The 20,754-nt window shown below is 44.2% G+C and overlaps 1 protein-coding gene and 1 long non-coding RNA gene across 3 annotated transcripts in view; one reads left to right on the top strand and one right to left on the bottom strand.

Annotated features, from left to right (window-relative positions):
• C8b (complement C8 beta chain) overlaps positions 1–5,139 on the bottom strand; it is a 37,312-nt gene extending 32,173 nt beyond the window's left edge. The window contains exon 1 of one of the 2 annotated variants that reach the window (XM_021248210.2): positions 4,870–5,139. In XM_021248210.2, coding sequence (XP_021103869.2) covers positions 4,870–5,100 — 231 coding nt within the window. In that variant the 5' untranslated portion in view covers positions 5,101–5,139. The remainder of the gene's footprint in view (positions 1–4,869) is intronic. The other variant, XM_004869622.4, reaches the window with a different exon arrangement.
• A 1,876-nt stretch (positions 5,140–7,015) lies between these two features.
• On the top strand, positions 7,016–20,115 carry LOC147827403 (uncharacterized). The gene is made up of 3 exons (XR_015452551.1): positions 7,016–8,289; positions 9,214–9,335; positions 20,014–20,115. It is a non-coding gene; the product is annotated as an uncharacterized LOC147827403 (long non-coding RNA).
• Positions 20,116–20,754: the final 639 nt, after the last annotated feature.

The raw sequence follows: 20,754 nt of genomic DNA, 5'->3' as shown, positions 1-20,754 counted from the left end.
GTCTGTGGTAGGCAGGGTTTGAAGCATGTAGGCCCTGAGGAAGAGCCATGCTTGGGGACAAGGGCAGGCTGGGTAGGGGTCAGGAGCTCCAGGCTGCAGGGTGGCAGGTAGGAGGCTGGGCCAGGAGTGCCCCCGAGCAGTGACCAGGGACAGGGACCTGCGGGAGAGAGGGGAAGTGCTCAGGTGTTGGATGAGTGGCTGGGGTGGAGGGGTGTTAGAGAGCAGAAAGGGTTTAGGGCAATGCTGATTTCCAGCATAAGAGCATGAGTGGTCGGGAACACAAGGAATAGGAGAAGGTGTGTTGAGGAAGATGGCTGAGGCAGGCTGAGCTTCAGCTGCTCATCATAGCACATTCCTGTGGATACAGTCAGGACCGAGTTCCTACATGGGCCTAGAACTTGAGAAGAGAGGTCTGTACTAGAAATACGGATCTGATGGTGAAAACCTACAGTGGAGGATGAGACCATTCTGGAGAGGAGAAGCAGAGCATGCACAAGCCCTGAGGACCATCAGCACCCCACTGTCCAGGAGCGATGGGGCCATAACAGACTCTCCAGGGCATAGGGAGTCCATGGAGGGGAGTGGGCGGGGGCGGGGACAGAGATGGCAGATGACGTCACATCTGCTGAGCAGGCAAGAGACAGGGAGCCTGACACACATCTAGAAGTTAAGGCATTGCTGCTTGCCTTGGACTGCAGCGGGTCACGAGCGAATGAGTGAGCATGTCATTGACTCTGCCCATGCCTCAGTTTCCCCATCTGTAACATGCTGAGTGTGCTGTGATGTACACTTGTGCACTGGGCACTGGGTTCCACCCACGCCACCACATCTGAACCTCACCGCAATGCCAGAAGGCAACTATGGACAATGGGCATAATTGGGACAGATACTACGGACATCTGTCCACTGTCGCCATGTGGTACACAGTGGTGCTGGGATCTGAGCTGAGCTCTGACCCCAAAGCTTGTGCTCTGTCCGTTGCCCACACTGGGTGGAAGGGCACCAGACCAGCATTCACTTCACCGGTCCCTGCCATCTCCTGAGGCCTCCTTCGTCCCTGTATACCAGACTGAGCCATTAGGGAGAGCATCACAGAATTTTCACCATCTCAAATACTCAGGATGTCACTGCAGACAAGGTCATTAACAATACATTCTCACTTGGTAAAAGTCCTAAAAGGAGGATGATATTAATCACGGTGAAATCCATCTCCATGACTGCCCCAGAGACCAGCAAAAATCGATGGTCTAGTAAAGTTGGATCTTTAACAAAAGGTCAAAGACTCCACTGGAAACCACAGGTGGATGCTGTAAAGTGGTTGCTGGAGACAGAATGTTGCACTCCCTCGGGGGGCCTTGGAAAGAGCTCCTATCTACTAATTTGCCCAGGTTTGACAAAACAATATTGTCTGTGATTTGGCTTCTCCCAAGTATGTATTTGACAGCTCTGCAGGGTACCCTCCTCTTATTTCAACTTCAAAACAGTTGCATTGTGTTTTTTGCAATGATCAGCGCAACTCGGGGCCACAGTGGAGACTGAGTGGAGAAGTGATACACACACCAGCTATTAAGAGTCACAATTATTTTCCTCTCTGAGATTTGAAAGCCTGTTAATGGGCAAGATGATCACTCACAGAAAGAACTTAGTAAAAAAGTTATAACAACCAGATCTCTCATTTTCGCACCCAATTTTCATTACCGAGGTGGCAATATAATGAAGTAATCAGCTGAATAAATGGTGTGTTTGTAAATTACACTGGGTAAGGCCATGCAGTTTATTAGTACTGCAAAATGCAAATCTAGAAGAAAGGCTAGCATCAAACTGTATCTTAATTCCTGGGAATAGCGTGGGGCTACATAAAGAACGGGTCGGATTGGGGCTTCGCCAAATGATTACTGAGCCTTTCACCCTTTTAAATTTATGTAGAGACAAACCAGGACATTAGGACAGTTTGACAAACTGGCTGGACTGCTGTCATTCAAAATCCCTTGTATGTTTTTAATTATGCAAAAGTATGCATGCTTAGAGAAGTAAAAAGTAAAATAAAATAATGCCCATCTTGTACTCAAGCCCCATTGCCCATTGTTAATCTTTGGGCACACTTGCTCTAAGTATTTGCTTTTTTAATTAAAAAATCCCTATCTATATATAGTGTTGCTCTTGTGTGTTTTCCCCACATTGTGCATTTTATTCTGTAACTTGCTTCTGCCAGTCAACATTGCATTTCTGAGGCCTCTCCATGCTGATACATAAAGAGATCTACATTATTTTTTAAATCTGGATGCTTTATTCTAAGACATATATTGCATTTAATTGATTCTTCTTCTTTTTGAGGGACATTTATATTTCCCCAGTGTTTTGTAATTACAAATAATGCTATAAAACACCTTGTGCACGGCCTTGAATGTGTGCTGCTTCCACAGAAAGCTGGCAGGGATGTACCATTCCCGGGGATGCATAGAATCCTGCCACAAACATATGACTTATTTCACTGGGTCCAAGTCTTCCCAGCACTTTCTAACAGGCATCTCTGACCAAAATAAAGATGGATCCATCAAGTACAGCAGGATGAGGTCAGCAGTAAATTTCAAGCCATCAGCTTATATAGACGGAATGCATCAATATATTTTGGCTTTCTGTAGAAATGCCCTGACACAACAAGTTTCTTGTCACACACAATTTGTTAGGCAGCTGCACCCCTTTTGCAAACTGCAGCTTTGCTCTGTGTTAGAAGCAGGCAGCTTCTGGGTGGCAGGTTTTCAATTTCTCTTCTCTGTCGTTTGCTTTCAATTTCAAGCAACTCCCCAAGACAACAGAGACAGAGAAAGTGCATAGAGGTCCAGGAAACCAGGGGCACTGTGAGGTGGAAAGGGGACAATGTGTTAGTGAAGTACTGGAAGGTGCAGACAGAACACAGGGGTTCTGGATCGCCACTCCACTTGTCCAAAAGGAAGCTGGATTTGAAGCTGTTTCCTGCTGTACATTGAATGACTCTCTCTCTGAGCCTCAGTTTCCTTCTTTGTTTGACTGTAAACAGTAGCAGCACCCTTGAATAGCGATAAGGATGAGCTAATGTGGGAGAGGAGGCATCTTGTGATCAATAACAATCAATAGGTCTATGACACTGTTACTTGATGGCAAGGTAAATGAAAATGAAAACTGTCTTTTAGCTAATGTGAAGGAGGTTTCAGCAGTTACTGCTCCAGAACTACTGAACTGTTGCTGTCTGAAATGCAAATCCTCACTGTATTCAGATCTCTGCGGAGGAATCACGGTGAAGTCAGAACGTTAAACCTAGATTCAGAAAAGAGCTGGACGTGCACTACCCTGAGCGACTCTCTTCTCTCTCAAAATCAGTCTGCCTTCCACATAGTGAGAAGAGCGCACACCCCATGCCACAGCCCTGAGAACTGAGTTAGGTCTCCCAACCCACACTCTCCTACTCTCTGGAACATCCACTCCCAAGTCCCAGTGAACTTGCGGTTGTGTAGCTCTTTCTCTCCAAAGCCTTGATGGTTCCCCATTGCCTAGAGGATGAGGTTCCTGCTGTGTGGCTGGCTTGGTGTCCTCCTTCCAGCCCTGCCCATAAGCAGCCCCCCATCTATAGCTGCTCCATATCCCTCATAGCTCCTACTGGCCTGTCTCATGGCTACTGAAATGCATGCACCACCTCAGGAACAACCAGCAGGCTCTCATGCTTCCATGCCTCTGCCCACCACACCCTTCACCCCTTTCTAGACCTCACGCTCAGTGGAGTTGGGGCCTCCCTCCTTGTGTCCTGTTTGCCCCCAGACGTCTCCTGCAGTGGTCCATGTAGAATGTGCTCACACACTGGCCTTCTCCAGGAGATGGGAGCTGTGTCTTTCTCATCCTTGTATCGCAGAGCCCACCTGGCAGGGGCACAGTGCTGCAGGTAGGACTGCTGTTGTTCTCTTAAGCCCTCCATTCCTTGCGTCTCACTTGCTACTCTGTGCACGTGTGCACACAGTGAAAGCCTTGACAGCCAGCTTTAGTCTCGATGATGATCCTAATAGTGAGACTCACAGTCCTGGTCTTGGAGCCACGGTGCCTACCAGGTGCTGAACATTCAGCAGGACTCAGAGCAAAGGGTGTGTCGAATGGGCACTGCCCTCACTAAATGAAGGGTTGTGCTCATGAGGTGATTTGCACTAATTTTAGGGATCGCATTAACAGTCTCTCTTCCTGTAGGAGCACTCACAAGGAGACGAGGGGCACCAACCTGAGGGTGTCTGCATCTCTTGCACCAGGAGAGCCCCAAATGGCCAAGCCTCCAGCATGTGCTTCACTGGAGTCCAAGCTTGAGCCCCCACTAAGATATTTTCTTTAGCTTGTTTTGCACCTTATTAATGGGGACTTAAAATGACGAAATAAATCAGCTAGCATTGCTGTGCACATTTGGTGGTGGGGAGGAAAGGGGAGAAGGAAGAAGGAGAAGAAGGAAGAAAGAAGGTAGAAGAGGGGGAAAGTAAAGGGAAGGAAGAGAAGGAAGAGGAAGGAGGAGGAGGAAGATGAGGAACAAAGGGAGGAGGAAGAGAAGAGGAGGAAAAAGACAAAGGAAAGAGGAGGAAGAGAAGGAGGAATAAGAGGAAGAGGAGGAGCGACCTGGAGAAATCAAAGATTAGGGCTGCTGAGCAGGGGGAGTGACTGGGTGACTCACATATTAAAACCATTCATATAAATTGGCTCTTTTTTCCCACACACAATAAAACTGTTTTTGCATAGTCAGACTTAGGCTTTGTTTTGAATACAGAACAAATATGCGAGTCTTCTCAGAGCCAGTCAGCATTATGTGGCTTCTTGTTCCCTGCCACATGATTGATCAGAGGTTCATTTGTAACTAGCACTTACCTGGAGCCAGGTAAACTGAGACAGCCCAGGGCAGTGCCGAGGAGAAACACCTCTGCCAGCGCCCTCCCAGCCCATGCCCCTGTCTTCATTCTCTCTGGGTGACAGGAGGCCCAAGGCAGCTCCAGGGCCCTGAGAAGCCTGCACAGTAAGTTCAGTTGTTGGCTTCTGGTCCCCACAGAGCAAAGAGCTCAGCAAAGCAAACAGAAGGCTGCCAGTGCCTGGAATCCCCATGGACTTCGCACAGACAGGAAACGGACCTGAGCCTGTGCCTCTGCCAGCCAGCGAGGGTGGTGGCAAACTCTGTAGCAGGTTGGTTTGTGTTCTTGTGGACAAGGCTCAGGTTAGCAGCAGAGAGGCCGGGCTATTAGGGAGGCAGTTACACTGTGGCTCTCCCACTCCTTAGATTTGGGACCACAGGCAAGTTATTTCTGTGCTTTGATTTCCTCACCTGTAAAATGATGATTAAACAAGTTAGTGTAAGGAAAGTGCATAGCACAGGTTCGTGTTGAGCACTCAGACAGGTGAGCTGGTCTAAGTAGAATGCAGGATTTGGAGTCAGTAGGGCCCAGGTTTGAATCCCAGTTTTGCCTCTTTTTAGCTGTGTGATTTTGAGAAGGGCTCTTGAGCCCATCTACCCGAATTCAAATTCTATTTTAATTCATTAGCCATGTGGCCGCTGGCAAATTACTGATCCTCTCTGAGACTTAGACTCCTCATCTGTAAAGCAGGGATAATAAATAGCATCCGCTTCACAGGGTTGTTGTAAAGGTTACATAAATATAAGTATTCCAAACACTCTAGACATACGATGTGTTCTCTCTATAAGCAAGTACTATTCTACCCAGTGTCTCTGATTCTGTCTCCTCATATTACAATTGGGAGGCTGTGCCCACCTATCATTTAAGAGTTGGGAGAACCAGACAAGGTACTGAATGTGAAAATGTTGACTAAATACCGTATCATAAAAATACAAAAATAATTGTAGAATTTCATTATATTTAGGGAAATAGAGGTGGCTTCCCTGATCTGGACAGGAGATGAAGTGGAAAAGATGATTGGTACCGGTAGAAATAACATTCCTCTCTAATATTAGCTGGGGTCGCTGAAGAACCACGGTGACCATCACCCTAAGAGGAGCTCAGTATACACTGGTGACGCCCGCTTGTCACCTCTCCCACACTCAAGGCCACAGCTAAGGCGGGCAGCACTGAAGTCTTGTGAGTCAAGGTTGTTTGATTTGAGCCCGGGGAGGGGGCATACCCACCTCATCTGTCTATTGTTCTCCATAGTTCACAGATTAACCTGCTGTCCCTCACTGACTTCAAGGAAAATAGCACCTCACAGTGCCTTTGAGCTGGCATAAGCTGTGCACCTCAAAACCTCTAGGAATGCCTGTGATTGGCTGTGATCGGGTGTGGCCCTGTTTTCACACTTCACACTCAACTTCATGCACATCAGTCTTGGTTCCAACCTGGAGACAGCGCCACCTACCTGCGGGGAAGACCATGGGGGACTGTGGTGTGACAGCACCCCGCGCAAACTCAGTGGTGATATGCAAAACACAGAGGCTCTAAAAAGACCTTCCTGATGCTGCAAAATCAACAAAGTCAACCCTAACCTGGCATTACAAAATGGATCAGCAGCCCATGGTGGGCTGATTCATGGTGGACGCTGGTGTAGTTGCTGTTGCTATCATGGGGTAGGGGAGGAACCCTGGAGGGCAGAGGTGACATGGGACATGTGAGGTGGCCCAGGGAAAGGATGTGCTGTCTTTCAACAAGCTGCATAATTTTTCTGTCTGTTTGCACATCTGTAAGGTGGGGATAATAACTCATTAATACCAGCTTCATAAGGGGTTTTGAGGTTTGAATGTATAGAACACGAATCCCTTAACCTTGCTCCTGGCCTACACCGGAGTTCTCCTAAATGCTAGACTCACTCTCTCCCCACCCTGCTGTGTCTTCCAGAGTAGCCAGGTTGGATTGGACCTTAAAAAGAAAGAGCGGCAAGGGGATGGAGAACAGTGGTGCCCTCCCATTCACTGTGCTCCAAACACAGACCCCAACCTCTGCTGCCAGACCAATCTGCATGTGTTCCAGTCATCGGCTCAAGCACAGGCACTGTCCCAAAGGGTGCAGGGGCCCTGTACTTTGACACAATCGATTGAGGTAGTTAATCGTTTGTAAACAAGCAGAACTTTGAGTTCCAAGAAATATCCTGGTCCTCTCCACGTCTGCATGGATTTAAGAGAAGCCAGGTCCTTGCTGATAGGGTTCCCCTTGGACATCCTCCACCTGCAGGACTCTAGCAGGATCTGCATGTCTCAGCAAGGGCAGTTACACAAGTGAATCCTGTGCTCTCCTTCAGGGTGTTTGGTTGGTGCTCCCTCTGCCCTAAAAATTTGCCACCTGGCTAAATGCGACTCACTGTTTAGGTTGTATGCTTATGTCATTTGGGCAAGAAAGCCTTCCCAATTGACTTGGCTGGGGTTCTTTGGTTTCAGGCTCCAATAGGTTTCCTGGAATTTTAATTTTACAGTGCCTCTGGTGCTTTCAGGTGCTGCTCACCTCTGTCTGGTCTGCAGGGATACAAATAGATTTTTCATGGACAGGTTTTAGCAATTTAGCTCTCTTCCTAGCCATCATCTTGTTTACCTTGACAATAAACCAACAACTAAGGATCATTTTTCCATACCTCTGGGCTATGGCTTCACAGCTGGTCAGTAGCAAGTATGTGGCTAGATACAAGTTTGTTCTGACCCTCTAACTCTACTTTTTCAAATTCTGAGGCTTTCTTCTGCTTCTAGAGCTTGTCGGCACCGGTTGAGATCTAGGAAAAGCATTGCACCTTTACCACTCCTGTGGCCCAGCTGCTCTTACTAAGGGGCATAGGTCTTATCACAGACTGCGAGAGGGCTTTCTAAATGGATCGTATGCCTCTAAGCCTTTAAACTGCACATAAGAATTCATAAGCCTGAGTCTATGAACCCAGTAACAGTTTGCTGTCTTTCCAAGTTTGATAATTGATTTTCCAACTTCTGCTTAGTCAATCTCCCACATTATTTTGCCATAGTAGTATTCCATTTCTGGATCCTATTTTTGTATTTGTTAGCTTTTCTGCATAACAAATAAGCCCCAAATATAGTAGCTTGCAGCAATCATCACTTAACATCTCACAGTTCTTTGAGCCACTGGAGGTCTATGCTAAGCTGAGTGGCCCAGCTGGTCTTGCCTGGATGGCTTTACTCACCTGCTTGATGGTTCATTCTGTCATCTAGTTGATGCTGGCTATTGACTTGTGGCTTCTCTGTCTCTTTCCATGCTGGTGACTCGGAAGTGGAGATAACATCTTACAGTGGAGGAACCTACACTTGGAGTCACCTGAAAGAGGACAGCCCTTCTGGCCCACGAAGGACATTGGGTGAGTAAGGATTAAAGGTTTTATGGTTTTATGTGTCTGCAACCACAGCCACCCTATATACTCTAATGCCACATTCAAAATCTGGGGTGTGTGTGTGTGTGTACACTTGCATTTTACTGTGGAAAAGTCAATAGTCCATAGCTTTCCTCAAAATGAAACAAAACATTCCTTCATGAAATGTAACTTTCCCAGCTCTGCTGCCCCTTTGATGGGAGTGTGGAGCAGTCTGAAATGTCTAGGGAATCAGAAAGGCTTAGATTATCATCTCATTTCTCCCATTTATTCCTTTACACCCTGAACAAATCCCTTAAGTCCTCTGAGCAGTGTTTTCCTTGGTTTCAAATGCTGGCTTGTGGAGATAAAACTTCAGTAATCATTTACTGAATGTCTACTAGATGTCAGGTATGGTGCTAGGTGACCAGGTCTTAAGATGAAGACGTGGCTGGTGGCCCGCTGAGGGATGAGGTGCTGAGTTCAGGGACAGAGGGCTGCAAAGTGACACAGTGATGTCTGGGTACCCTCATGTCTGTGTGTGGCCATTGGGAAAACCTTCTCAGAAAAGAGCTGGCACAACAGGGTTCAGGAGGACTCGGCAAATCGAAAGGAGGCCGTGTAGCACTTCCTAGAGAGAGGGCAGCAGAATCAAGCTCTGGAAGTGAAAAACCATGCTAGGATTTTAGGGTGTGACCCCCTCCCCCTACCTCTCTCTCAGCAAGGAGAATAGTTGCTTGTGGACCCCACATTCCTTCCTCTTAGACCCCATAGTTCCTGGATCCCCTTGCAATTATATATAGCCCTGTGATTAAAGTCTTGTAGACAGAAGATAGGGGGAAGTGATCATGTTATTTTATACCTGGTCCATAGACTATATTACCAAGTGCAATCCTACTCCTACTCCTTTACCCTTCTATCCTCTTTCTACAGACACCTAGGGTGACCATAGAAGCTGGTGCTGAAGAGAGCAGACCCTCTGGCAGTTGGGTTTCTGCATTCCACATGATCACATGGAGTAGAACTGCCCCACCCTCTGCTGGTAACAGACCCTGGTATGGATGTGGGTCCATAGGCACCTGTCCTCCGTGCCCTCTGCCAAAAATGATAGAGACTCTTCCTTAGTACTGGGCTGTCATTATTTTTTCCTTCTTATTTTTCTAGTTAGATTAGAGCTATTTCCTGTCTTCTTTTGGATCTTATTTTCAGCAGAGTGTGGGGAAGATCCTCTAAGACCATGCTTGAGTAAGAAAGAAATATCTATTATGCTAAGTTCTTGAGATTTTAGCATTTTCCTGCTACACTGGTGAGCATGACCTAAACTAAAATGCCCTCTTTCCTATAATTCTCATTCCCACCTCATAGCATGGTAAGCCTTCATGAGAAAAGGTTGCGGGTGGAAAGCAGTGACTCATGATGCAGCTCTGGATGTGGCAGAAAGGCAGTCTGTTTAGCAGCGTGGCTCACTGTTAATTCCTGGGCTCGGTTGCCCTGTGTTGGCAGATATAGGAATTATGACTCTTCTAGTATGGATATCTCTGCATGTAAATAGTGGATATATATTTCTGTGTAATGTGCACAGTTTTCTTCTGTTGTTCATGGTTTGCAAAGTGTGGACAAGTATTTGTCTCTGGCTATAGCAGGAGGGATAGTGCTATGGTTGAGATGTGGCTTGAGTATGTCTTCCAAGGTTCATGTACTGCAAGCCTGGCCCCAGCTCGCTGGTGGTGAGCTGGTGTGGAGCCTTTACAAGGCAGGGGTCATGGACTAGCCATGCTCTGGAGGGAGTAATGCTACTCTCAAGGAATGGAGTAGTTATTGTGAGAGCAGCGGTTAAAAGTGAGACCAGAGCAGATTTGATCTTGTTTGTAGATAGCCACTTTCCTCTCCATGTCTCCCCCATATTGTGTCACAGCTGGGGTGGGGGTCCTTCCCAGCATGCCAGTGCCATGTTATTTGGACACGCCCAGCCACCAAAACTGTAAATCAAATAAACCCCTCTATTTTATAAAGTACCCAGCCTCTGGCATTTTGTTCTAGCAATACAAAGCAGTCTAATAAAGAGATACAGGACACGATGTATGACCCATAGAATTTAAGAAAAAAGAGGAAGCACACCGAGATCAGGTAATCAGCACCTATGTTCTGCTGAGCACCATGAGTCAGGCAGACACAAGGGGCCCGCAGTGTGTCCCAGGGCAGACCAGGGCACAGAGGGCACAGCTGCCTTCGAAGCTTGGTCGCCACCATTCAGGATGTGCCTGTCAGTTACAGCTGGGAAGATGGGTGAGAGCCCTTGTGACTGGATTTGACTTGGGTCTTGTGATGTGGGGTTTGGAGTAGGCAGGCTGCTTGGCTCTTGAGCACTAGCTAGTCAGAGAGCCCTCACTAGTCTACGTGACAGTAATGAAAATCACACTTTAGTAATGAAAATCACACTTCCCAACAAGGGGAATATTAGATATTAACCACGGAGCAGCAGCATCTCCAGGATCACAAGTCAATGGCTCCTGAAGCTGGACAGTGCACCTGGCACCCAGCAGTTCTTAGCGTCTACACACCAATTCATGTCTATACTAGTGGCACAGTCCCCATATTTCCTACTGAACACTTTCATGGTTTCCATAACCCTTTGAACATTTTACTGACCTCATGACACCCATTCACATCACTGGCATTGGCAATGAAACATGTGAAGTTCAACCAAGAGCAACATATTTCTGTGAATTTTTTAATGTAAGTAATACTGATTGGATTTAAAAAAAATAAAACATTGAGAGTACTAATTTTCTCTTTCAAATATTTCCAAGAATGCTAGAAATGCATAAAGAAGGAAAATGAGACTCTACCTGGCAGTGTGCCACGAAACTAATTACCTTGGGGACCTTGCACAACTAGCTGGATTAGGCAGTCGCATCGATTTTGTGGATTAACTGTGGCAAATGGTGAAATTTAAGCCACTTTGCTCATCTGTTCATTCACTCACTACAATATCAAGTTCAAACTCCGTAACCCAGCAAATGAACAATTTCTCAATCTGCACAAGTCCTCTACTCTGAACTTTGTACCACTCTGAACTTTTTATCAAATCCCTTGTATGTTCAAAAAGACATTGTTCAAAGCCCACTGTGCCCTAGACTGGACCCTCTGCTATAGGGGAGGATGCAGTAGTACATATTTCCCTTGGCTCCCCACCCTCAGGCAACTTCCAGTTTCATAGAAGAGATAAATTCAAGTGACTGTATATATCTATAATTATGACTTGGGTAGTGGTAAGCAAAAACTCATGTGTTTTCCTGGCTTTGCTGGTATGGTGGATGGGATGGGCAAACATGGGACACCTCTCCTGTGCTTGTGAAGCCCCAAACCAAGGAGTGAAAAGGTTAAAGATGCAAGATTTTACATTGTGATGAAATTACCGGCAGTTTATTCTGTTACACAGGGTTTCTTTTATCTGTGTTGCCATAAGAAATTACCCTAAAGCTTAGAGGCTTAAAACATCAGCTGTGTTACTCACAATCCTGCAGGTCAAGGATCCAGGCCAGGCACAGCGGGAACGCTGGTCTCTACTCTGTGGGAGCTGGATTATCCCAGGTGGCTTTTGACCCACCCACCTCTGAGGCTGGGCAACCGAGGGCTGGTTGGGACAGCTTGACTAGGGCCTCAGATCTCCTAAGGTCCTTTTCCTCTTTAAGGGCCACTACACAAGGCCTTTCTGTATGGTCTGTGTGAAACAGGAAGTAAACATTATACATGACAGCTCAGTGCTCACAGGTGTGTAAAAGCAGAAGGTACTAAATCTTCTTAAGGCTCTAGCCTAGAGCTGGTGTAGAGGTGCTTCTATCACATTCCATCGGTTCAAGTAGGTCACAGGGCAAGTCCAGACTGAGTGCAGGAGGCGACTACACATAGATGTGGATGGAAGGTGTCATGGCCCATTAGGAACCATCTTTGAAGACCAGTTACTACATTCAGGAAGTGGCACTGCTTAGTGAGGGATTTTTTTTAAAACTACAAGTCAATCTAAAGTGCTGCTTTCCTGCCATGGAACCTGAAGGACATCCATTTAGCCATTGCTGATACAGAATATGGATTTCAGGGGTTGGCAGAACTTCTTAGCTGGAGAAGCAGGTGTGCCTCTGTACACCAGCCCACAGGGAAAATGACCTCTAGGCTCACAAGTGAAGCTGCAACTCTGATTAGGACTTGAGGCGTACACTGGACTTTGAGAATTGGCAGGTGCAAAGGTCAAGATATTTTATTAAAGGGTCCTAAGACCCCTGCTACATGGAAGTGATATAGTTCTGAGATGGAGCCTGAGAGAGAAGAGGAAGATGTTCATAAGGTGATTGATCAGCAGATCTTACAAGCAAATCAAAGCAAGAAGAAGCTGGTCCTACCTGCACACCGGCAATTCCCTTCCTAAAGAAGACCTCAAATCTGACATCAGGACCTTAGTCTGGGGTTCCCATAGTTGGCTGTATGTATTTCTGCTTACATTTGTAGTCAATCAAACATGAGGCTAGCACTGTGCTCATGCTGAGAGTGGACTCTGCAGTCCTATGTCTGGTTATAAACTTGCCTCTGCCACATACTGGATATGTGGCCTCCCAGCCAGTTACTTTTCTGCTCAGAACTGTGAAAGTGCTTAACACAGTGTGTCATGGCAGGATTTCAATAAGCGTCAACTATTGATATCATTATTGATGATGATCTGGTTAATTGAATAACTTCTCACTTACACAGCTCTTCAGCTCGCTGTACAACTCAGACAGACTCCTGCCTCTATTCATTGATGTGAGATTTTCTAGAGCAGAGTGAGCAACACCAGAACAGCAGCCCTCTTCAGAAGAGGTGTGGCCAGTATCCAAACTGGTGGCCTTCCCTGCACACGGTTGATGAACAGCAGAATTAAAGCCAAGGCCAAATTTGATGCATAGACCCCTTACTGATCAACCGACCCAAGTAATTTTATGGTTTGATTATAAATACAATATTAAGAGTTGTATAAATGTATAAATACATTTTTAGTTTTTATTTGAAATGCTACTTCGCAAGTTTCTGTTTATTTGGAAGCATTAGTCAGTATGCTGTGGGTTTACACTGATTACCTGCACTGTCAAGGTGTACAGTTATGTTGGGCCCTCCCTTGCCTTGGCCATTGACACCATCTCCATGTAGGGCAGCTATGGGCATTCCCTGTCTCCTTGAGTGACTACATCATTGGTTAAATGCACAGGCTCTGTAGGGCTGCTGCACCTACTGACTTTGCTGCTTCACTGCAGTTTTGTTGTCTAGAAAATGGGGCTAATCATACCCACCTCATAGAGCTCCTGTGGGAATTAAATAAATTCACACACATGAAATGTTTAGAACCATTCTTGGCATACAATGAGTACTCTGTATGAGCATTAGCTATTATTATTCAGCTTCTATAGCAAATGTCGAAAGGGCAGAGAGGTGGCCTTTTCCAGATGAAGACTTCCTTCTGATCTCTAGAACATGGTTCTGGATGAGGCAGAATGAAGTGGGAGAAAAGATACTGTGATTCCCATGAGAAAAGGGGGTCCAGGCCTATTCCTGCCAGCATGTCATATGTGCGCGTCCCAGCAAAGTGTGTCTCCTTCCTCAATCTGGTTCTCACCTGCACAGTAAGATGGCAATGCCTGTGGATGGGACATCTGGCACTGCAGAGCCAAGTGGGCTTTCTGAGGCAGCACAAGCTGAGGTGCTTGAGTGGACAAGCCAGTGTCACCTGCATCCCTTTAGAGACTGGAAAATAGATGATGACCAGAGACCATCTGCTAGACATCAGCTTCAAAGACCCAAAGGGCCTGGCTGCCAACCTGGCTTCTGTTCCGATGCTCGAAGAGTGCATGTTTGGGCCTCTTAAAGCCCCAAGTCTTTTGGCTGGTGTCCTCTGGGGCTGGGTGAACAAGCTGCGAGTGCATTGTGGGGGCACCGAGTCACCTGTAAGTCTGTCCTTTTCATTCACACAGGCCTATGCTGTGTGGGCTCCTTTCCCAGGCTCCTGGACATGCCCCACGTCTGTCTCTCCAGTCTGTTGCAGTGTCTGCTCAGACTGTCCACTGCTTTTGTACCCTTCTCCTCGTACTCCCACCACTCATGATTTCAGGCCTTTGTCCCTTGGAGGGGCAGTGGTTTTCCCTGCACTCATGGCCGCATTGCAGCACTTGCTTCTGGTTTCAAGAGGCAATGCTAGAGTGGCGCAGTGTGGACATTCGAGGGCCAACGGACTGAGTTTGAATCTTCATTGTGTAGCTTATTAGCATGTGACTGAGTGCGTTGCTTTGCCTCTCTGATCCTCAGTTCCCTCAACATAATATAAGGGGGACTGTCGCAGTACAGAGGTTATAAGGATTAAGGGCAGTATATGTACGTTTCCTGTGCAGTGCTAGACATGTAGTAGGTTTTCAGTATATGGAGGCTGCTTTGTGCTTTGTGACTGTTGTTGTTATTATCATTTATAATGCCCAGTCCACTTTCAGGATTGTGGGATGCAGAATCATGCAGCCATGATTCAACCAGGATCAAAAGGCCATTCTATCTTAGGGTACCCCGGGGGGCAGACTTGAGTCTGATATTCAGCCAGATTGAAGAATTTGGGCCTAATATCCTGACTGGAACACTCGTCAGAACTGGGCCTTCCTCTGACCTCCAAGCAGCCTTTTCCAGCACGGTGGGAAGAATAAATCCTGCTTTGAATCCTGCATAGAATTCACTGCTTTGAATCCTCAGCCTTGGCCTTCAAATTGCACAGGTGTCCACGAAGCGAGCTGGCATCCTCTAAATACTCAATAATTTCTAACGACCGTGATAATGACCATCCTAGCATAAGGATGGTAATAGCAGGCTGCAAAAGGCCCTCATATTGACCACAAATAGGTGTAATCATGTGCTCCCTATGGTGCCACCTGGGCTCTCACTTTTTGCCAAGCAGCTCTGACCCAAATGCAGAAACAGAAATTCTGCAGAACTTTGGGAGGATGAAAAGCACCCAGCCTCTCAGAAGGGGAGTCTGCCTTTGCTGAGGGTACTGGGCGACAGGGCAGTGGCCAGACCTTGCCTCACCAGCCTTCTTGTCAATAGTCAGTGACATTTCCCTGAGTGATTGTTCCAAGCACGTTGGTATATTTCTTCATATACCAGGTAGATTACAGAGCCTCTATTGATTTTGTGGTTTCATGTGTGAAAGAGCTGATCTTAATCTTCCATTGTTCATTTTCCTTAACCTTTTAATAACAAGATCGGGAGGCAACCCGTCAGAATGGAAATTGTTTCAGAGGCATCTTGTCACAAATATATGCCACAGACTGTTTTATATATTGGAGGCAGGCATATTTTTTGAAATAATAATAATGATAACATTTGTATGGTGAATTTACCAAGCACCGTCCTATATCCACTCATTTAATCCTGATGGCAGTCCTGATAGGTGGGAGTTATTTTATTTACTGTGATTTATTCTCTGAGTTTTCCCACGACTTGAATTATGATTATTGTCTGCTGTGTCCCAGATGAGGAACCTGCACTGCCCAAGGTCACACACTCTTTGGGCTTGGGGCTGGAGTCAGGGGTTCAAGCTCTCAAGTCCAGATGCTGCCAGGTGTCACCATATAACCTTGGATGCAAGGCGTGAACTCTCCACTGCTCATCTCTCTATCTACAAAACAGGTTGAAGCTCCCTTTCTGGGATTTTGTAAGGATTAATGATGATTTGGATAAACTATCTCCATGGTACCTAGTACCCAGAAAGAGCATCAATAAAAGCTTTTATAATTAAAATAATTATGTTACATTTTTAAACAAAGGTATGATTTGACTGGAGGACTTTATGCCAAACTTCTCCATTCTCTGTGCTGAAGAGAAATTAGAATCCTCCCTGTCCCTATGTCTTCCCTCACTTTGTAAAGTCTTAGTGAATGACAGGAAGTCAGAGGCTCTTCAGGTGAACGTCCTGAAGTCTCTGTTGATCCTGGGGGTGGAGTACAAGAGCCACTTGAGCATGGACAGCCATACCCGGGGTTTTCCTGTCTGGAACAGGGTCCAGCCAGTGGCCTGGGGATCTTGTGCAAAGACACAGCACCTAACTCTGAAGGTGGACTGTGGACCCCTGGGTGCTGCGTTAGGAAAGGCAGATATCCTCTCCATAGCGTAAAAGAGCCACACATGGAGCAGTGACAGGGATTATGGGCTGGAGCCAGAAAAACAGAGGGTCTGGGCCTTTATTCCCAGTCTTGCCACTCACAGGCTCTGAGACTTTGAGAAAGCCCCTTCCTTCGCCCAAGCTTCAGCTTTCTCATTTTGTTTTTATTTTTACTTTGTTTGGAAGTGTTAGAAGGGCTTACATTTTTCTTTTAAATTTCATTAGTACATGTTTTGCAGTACATTCATCTTACATTCATCTTAGGGAGTGGGTACATGTACTTAACACATTTGATTCTTTGTATTCCTCTTCCTCTCTTTATCTCCCGCCCTCCCTCTGTCTCTGATCCCATTTTCCTTAATATTTGTTTTGGGTTCATGTTCATGGCATATAATGATTATATTCATTGTGGGTAGTTGGTACATATACATGACACTTTTAAATTTTTTTATGTCCCCTTCTCTCTATCCTCAATATCTTGGTCCTCTTCCCATTTGTAAAAGATCTATTTTCCAGCTTCCTTTTATTAATCTTTTATTTTGCTCTTTATTTGTACTTTGGATTACTCAAATGAGAGAAGCCATGTGGTACTTAAGCTTGTATCTGATTTATTTCCCTTAACATTATGCTTTCAAGGTGTACTCATTTTCCTACAAAATGTCTCAAATTTATACTTCTTTATGACTGAGTAGTATTACATTATGTACAGAGATAACACTGCTTTATCCATGCATCTGTTGGTGGACACATAGGGTACTTCCAAGACTTAACTATTATGAGTTGTGCTGCTATAATCAAAGGTAATGCAAGTACCACTGTAATATGATGTCTAACTCTGCACTTGATCCTAGCTAAAAGACCGAGAAGCGCTAATGTCTAACTCTTTCTGGAAGATAACTAGAAGGGGAATAACTGGGTCAAATGGAATTTCCACTTTTAGTTTGGTAAGAAAGATCCATACTGTTTTCCATAGCAGTTATAGTATTTACATTCCCACCAACAATGAGGAATGGGTCCTTTTTCACTGCAGCCATGGCAACATTTGTTATTATTTGATTTCTTGATGACAGCCATCCTTTCTGGTATAAGATGAAATCCTAATGTTGTTTTCATTTGCATTTCTCTAATGGCCAGAGATGCTGAACATTTTTTCACATGTTTATTGGCTAATTATACTTCTGAGAAGCATCTATTCATTTCACTATTTCACTTGCCCTTTTTCTGACTAGGTCTTTTATTTTGCAGCATCTAATTTTTTAAAGTCCTTTATATGGTCTAGATATTAGTCCTCTGTCTGAAGAATAGCAGGGAAGTTTCTTTCCCATTCTAAAGTTGTCTCTTTACTCTGTTGTTTTTTGTGTGGAAGCTTTTAAATTGATATCATCCCATTTGTTGATTCCTGCTGTTTTTTCTTGTTGATTCTTGCTATTATTGGAGTTCTGTTCAAAAAGTCCTTGTCTACAACTATGACTTCAAGAGTTGTACCTATTTTATCTTCCAGTAGATTGTTTGTTTCAACATTTAGACCTATGATTCATTTTGATTTTAGTTTTACTACAAGGTGAGAGATATGGGTCCAATCTTCAATCCTCTGGATATGGATAGCCAGTTTTAACATCATTTGCTAAAGAGGCTGTCTTTCCTCCAATCTATGTTTTTTTTTTGGAGCCCCGGATTGAACTCGGGTCCTTTGCGCTTGCGCAGCAGGAGACGAAACCACTGAGCTAAATCCCCGGCCCCTCCAATCTATGTTTTTGACTCCTTTGTTAATGATCAAGTAACTGAATGTGTCTAGACTTGCTTCTGCATCCTCTATTCTATTCCATTGACCTTCATGTCTGTTTTTGTGCCAATAGCATGCCATTTTTTAATCACTGTAGCTTTGTTATATAACTTCAAGTCAGGTTATTGTGATGCCTTCTCCTTTGTTTTTGTTGTCCAGAATTTCTTTTGCTACTCTATTTTCTGGTTCCATATGAATTTTAGGAATGTTTTTCTATATTTTTGTGATGATTGCTATAGATATTTTGATTGGGATTGCATTAAATCTATATAGTATTTGTTTTGGAAGTATGAGCATTTTGAAAATATTGGTCCTATTCAGGAACAGGAGATATCTTTCCATTTTCTGATGTCTTTCCCAAACTCTTTTTTCAAAGTACTGTAGTTTTCATTGTAGAGGTCTTTTACCTCCTTGGTTAGGTTCATTCCTAGGTATTTAATGTTTCCTTATGCTAAAGAAAATGATATTGTTTTCCCAATTTCTTTCTCAGTGAATTCATAATTGGTGTACAAGAATGCTATTGATTTTTGTGTGTTAGTTTTCTATCCTGCCACATTGTTGAATTTGGTTATTTTAAGATTCTTTTGGTGGAATTTTTCGGGTCTTTAAGGATCATATCATTTGCAAATAACGAGAATTTGGCTTTTTCTTTTCCTATACATATCCCTTTTATTTCTTTCCCCTGCCTGATTGCTCTGGCTAATGTTCTGAGGAACTATGTTGGACAGGAGTGGTGATAGTGGGCATGTATTGCTTTTGATTTTAGAAAGAAAGCTTTCAAGTTTTCCCCATTTAATATGACGTTGGCCATTGGTTGGCTATAAATGGCTGTTATCATATTGAGATAAGGTCCTTCTATACCTACTTTCTTCAGGGTTTTAAAAAGTCATAAATGGCTGTTGAATTTTGTTAAAAGCTTTTTCTGCATCTATTGATATGATCAAGTGGTTTTTGTCCCAGCTTCTATATGGTGTACTACATTTATTGATTTGCATATGTTAAACCATCCTTGCAACCCTGGGATGAAATCTACCTGGTCATGATGTATGATCCTTTTGATGATTTGCTGCATTCTATTTGCCAATATCTTATTGAGGATTTTTTATCTATAGTCATTAAGAAGATTAGCCTGTAGGTTTTTTTTGCTTAGGTCTTTGGTTTTGGGAGCAGAGTGATACTGGCTTCCTGAAATGATTTTGGAAGCACTTATTCTCTTCCAGTTTCAGTGCAGAGTTTGAAAGAGTACACTTGTGAAGTCGTGGTTTAGGTTTCATGGCCTCAGTTATTCATGGATTTTTTCCTTAGAACCTAATTAATAATTGTTCACATAAACCCCTGAAATTTTATGGAAACTGGAAATATCCTCTACAATTTTTTTTTTTTTGGTTGGAGTAGCCAATCTGAGAGTGACATTCAGTTCTCCTTGCTGCTCATTGGCTGCTGCCCTGTAGCCTATCTCCGGTAGATGCAGCAGCATTCCTGTCTCATAACGGGGTTTCTGTACTGTGTGTAGCTATCTCAAGTGTTCTCAGTTTTGTTCTTTTTTTTGGTACCGGGGATCGAACTCGGGTCTTTGCACTTGAGCAGCAGGCAGCAATACCACTGAGCTAAATCCCTGGCCCTCAGTTTTGTTCTTAAAGCCCTAAGATCCCTAAGATGCAGAGGCGTTATTAATGCAGTATTAAATTAAATTACATAACTGCAGGAGACATAGCATAGTTAGACTTTAAACTACAGAAATAGGCATTTTTCTGACCATATATGAATTCATTGTTTTTCACAGTTTGCAGGTGCTCTAGGATCATAACCCCAGCGAATTTCAGGAGTCCACTGTAATATAGAATTCAGTAAAGAATCCTTCAGGACCTGGGCCATTCTTTGTTGGTAAGTTTTTTATCATTGCCTCGATTCCATTGCTTGTTATTGGATTTTTCATGTCTACTTGCTTTAGTTTTGGTAATTTGTATGAGTCTAGGAATCTGTCCATTTCTTTAAATTTTCCAATTTGTTGGAATACAACTTTTCATAGTAATTACTATTTTCTGAATTTCAGTGATGTTCACTATGATTTCACCTTTTTAATTCCTAACCACATTGATGTGAGTTTTTTCTCTATTTTAGTAAGTTTGGTTGAGAGTTTACTTATTTTGTTTATTCTTTCAAAGAACTAGTGCTTTGATTTATTAATTCTTTGTATTTTTTAGTCTCAATTTCATTAATTTCCACTCTGATTTTTAAAATTTCCCTTCTTAAATTTGGTTTTAGCTTGGATTTGTGGTTGTTTTCTGAATATCTTGAGGCTCATCATTAGCTTTTTTACTTGAGCTCACTTTGTTTTTCTAGTGTGAGCACCTGTTGTAATAACCTATCCTCTTAGTACTGCTCTCACTGTGTGCCAAAGGTTCTGGTGTGTTGTACTGGCATTGTCTTTTGATTTGAGAAATTGTTTAATTTCTTTCTTGATTTCTTCTGTGACACACTGGGTGTATAGGAATGTGTTATTAATTTTCCAAGTGTTTATAAA

Source organism: Heterocephalus glaber, unplaced genomic scaffold (assembly GCF_053883595.1).
Source record: "Heterocephalus glaber isolate CG9 unplaced genomic scaffold, H.glaber_assembly_v1.0 deba00001447, whole genome shotgun sequence".
NCBI lineage: Eukaryota > Metazoa > Chordata > Mammalia > Rodentia > Bathyergidae > Heterocephalus > Heterocephalus glaber.
Note: the sequence above shows the minus strand (reverse complement) of the source record. Positions and strands in the feature narration are given on the sequence as shown.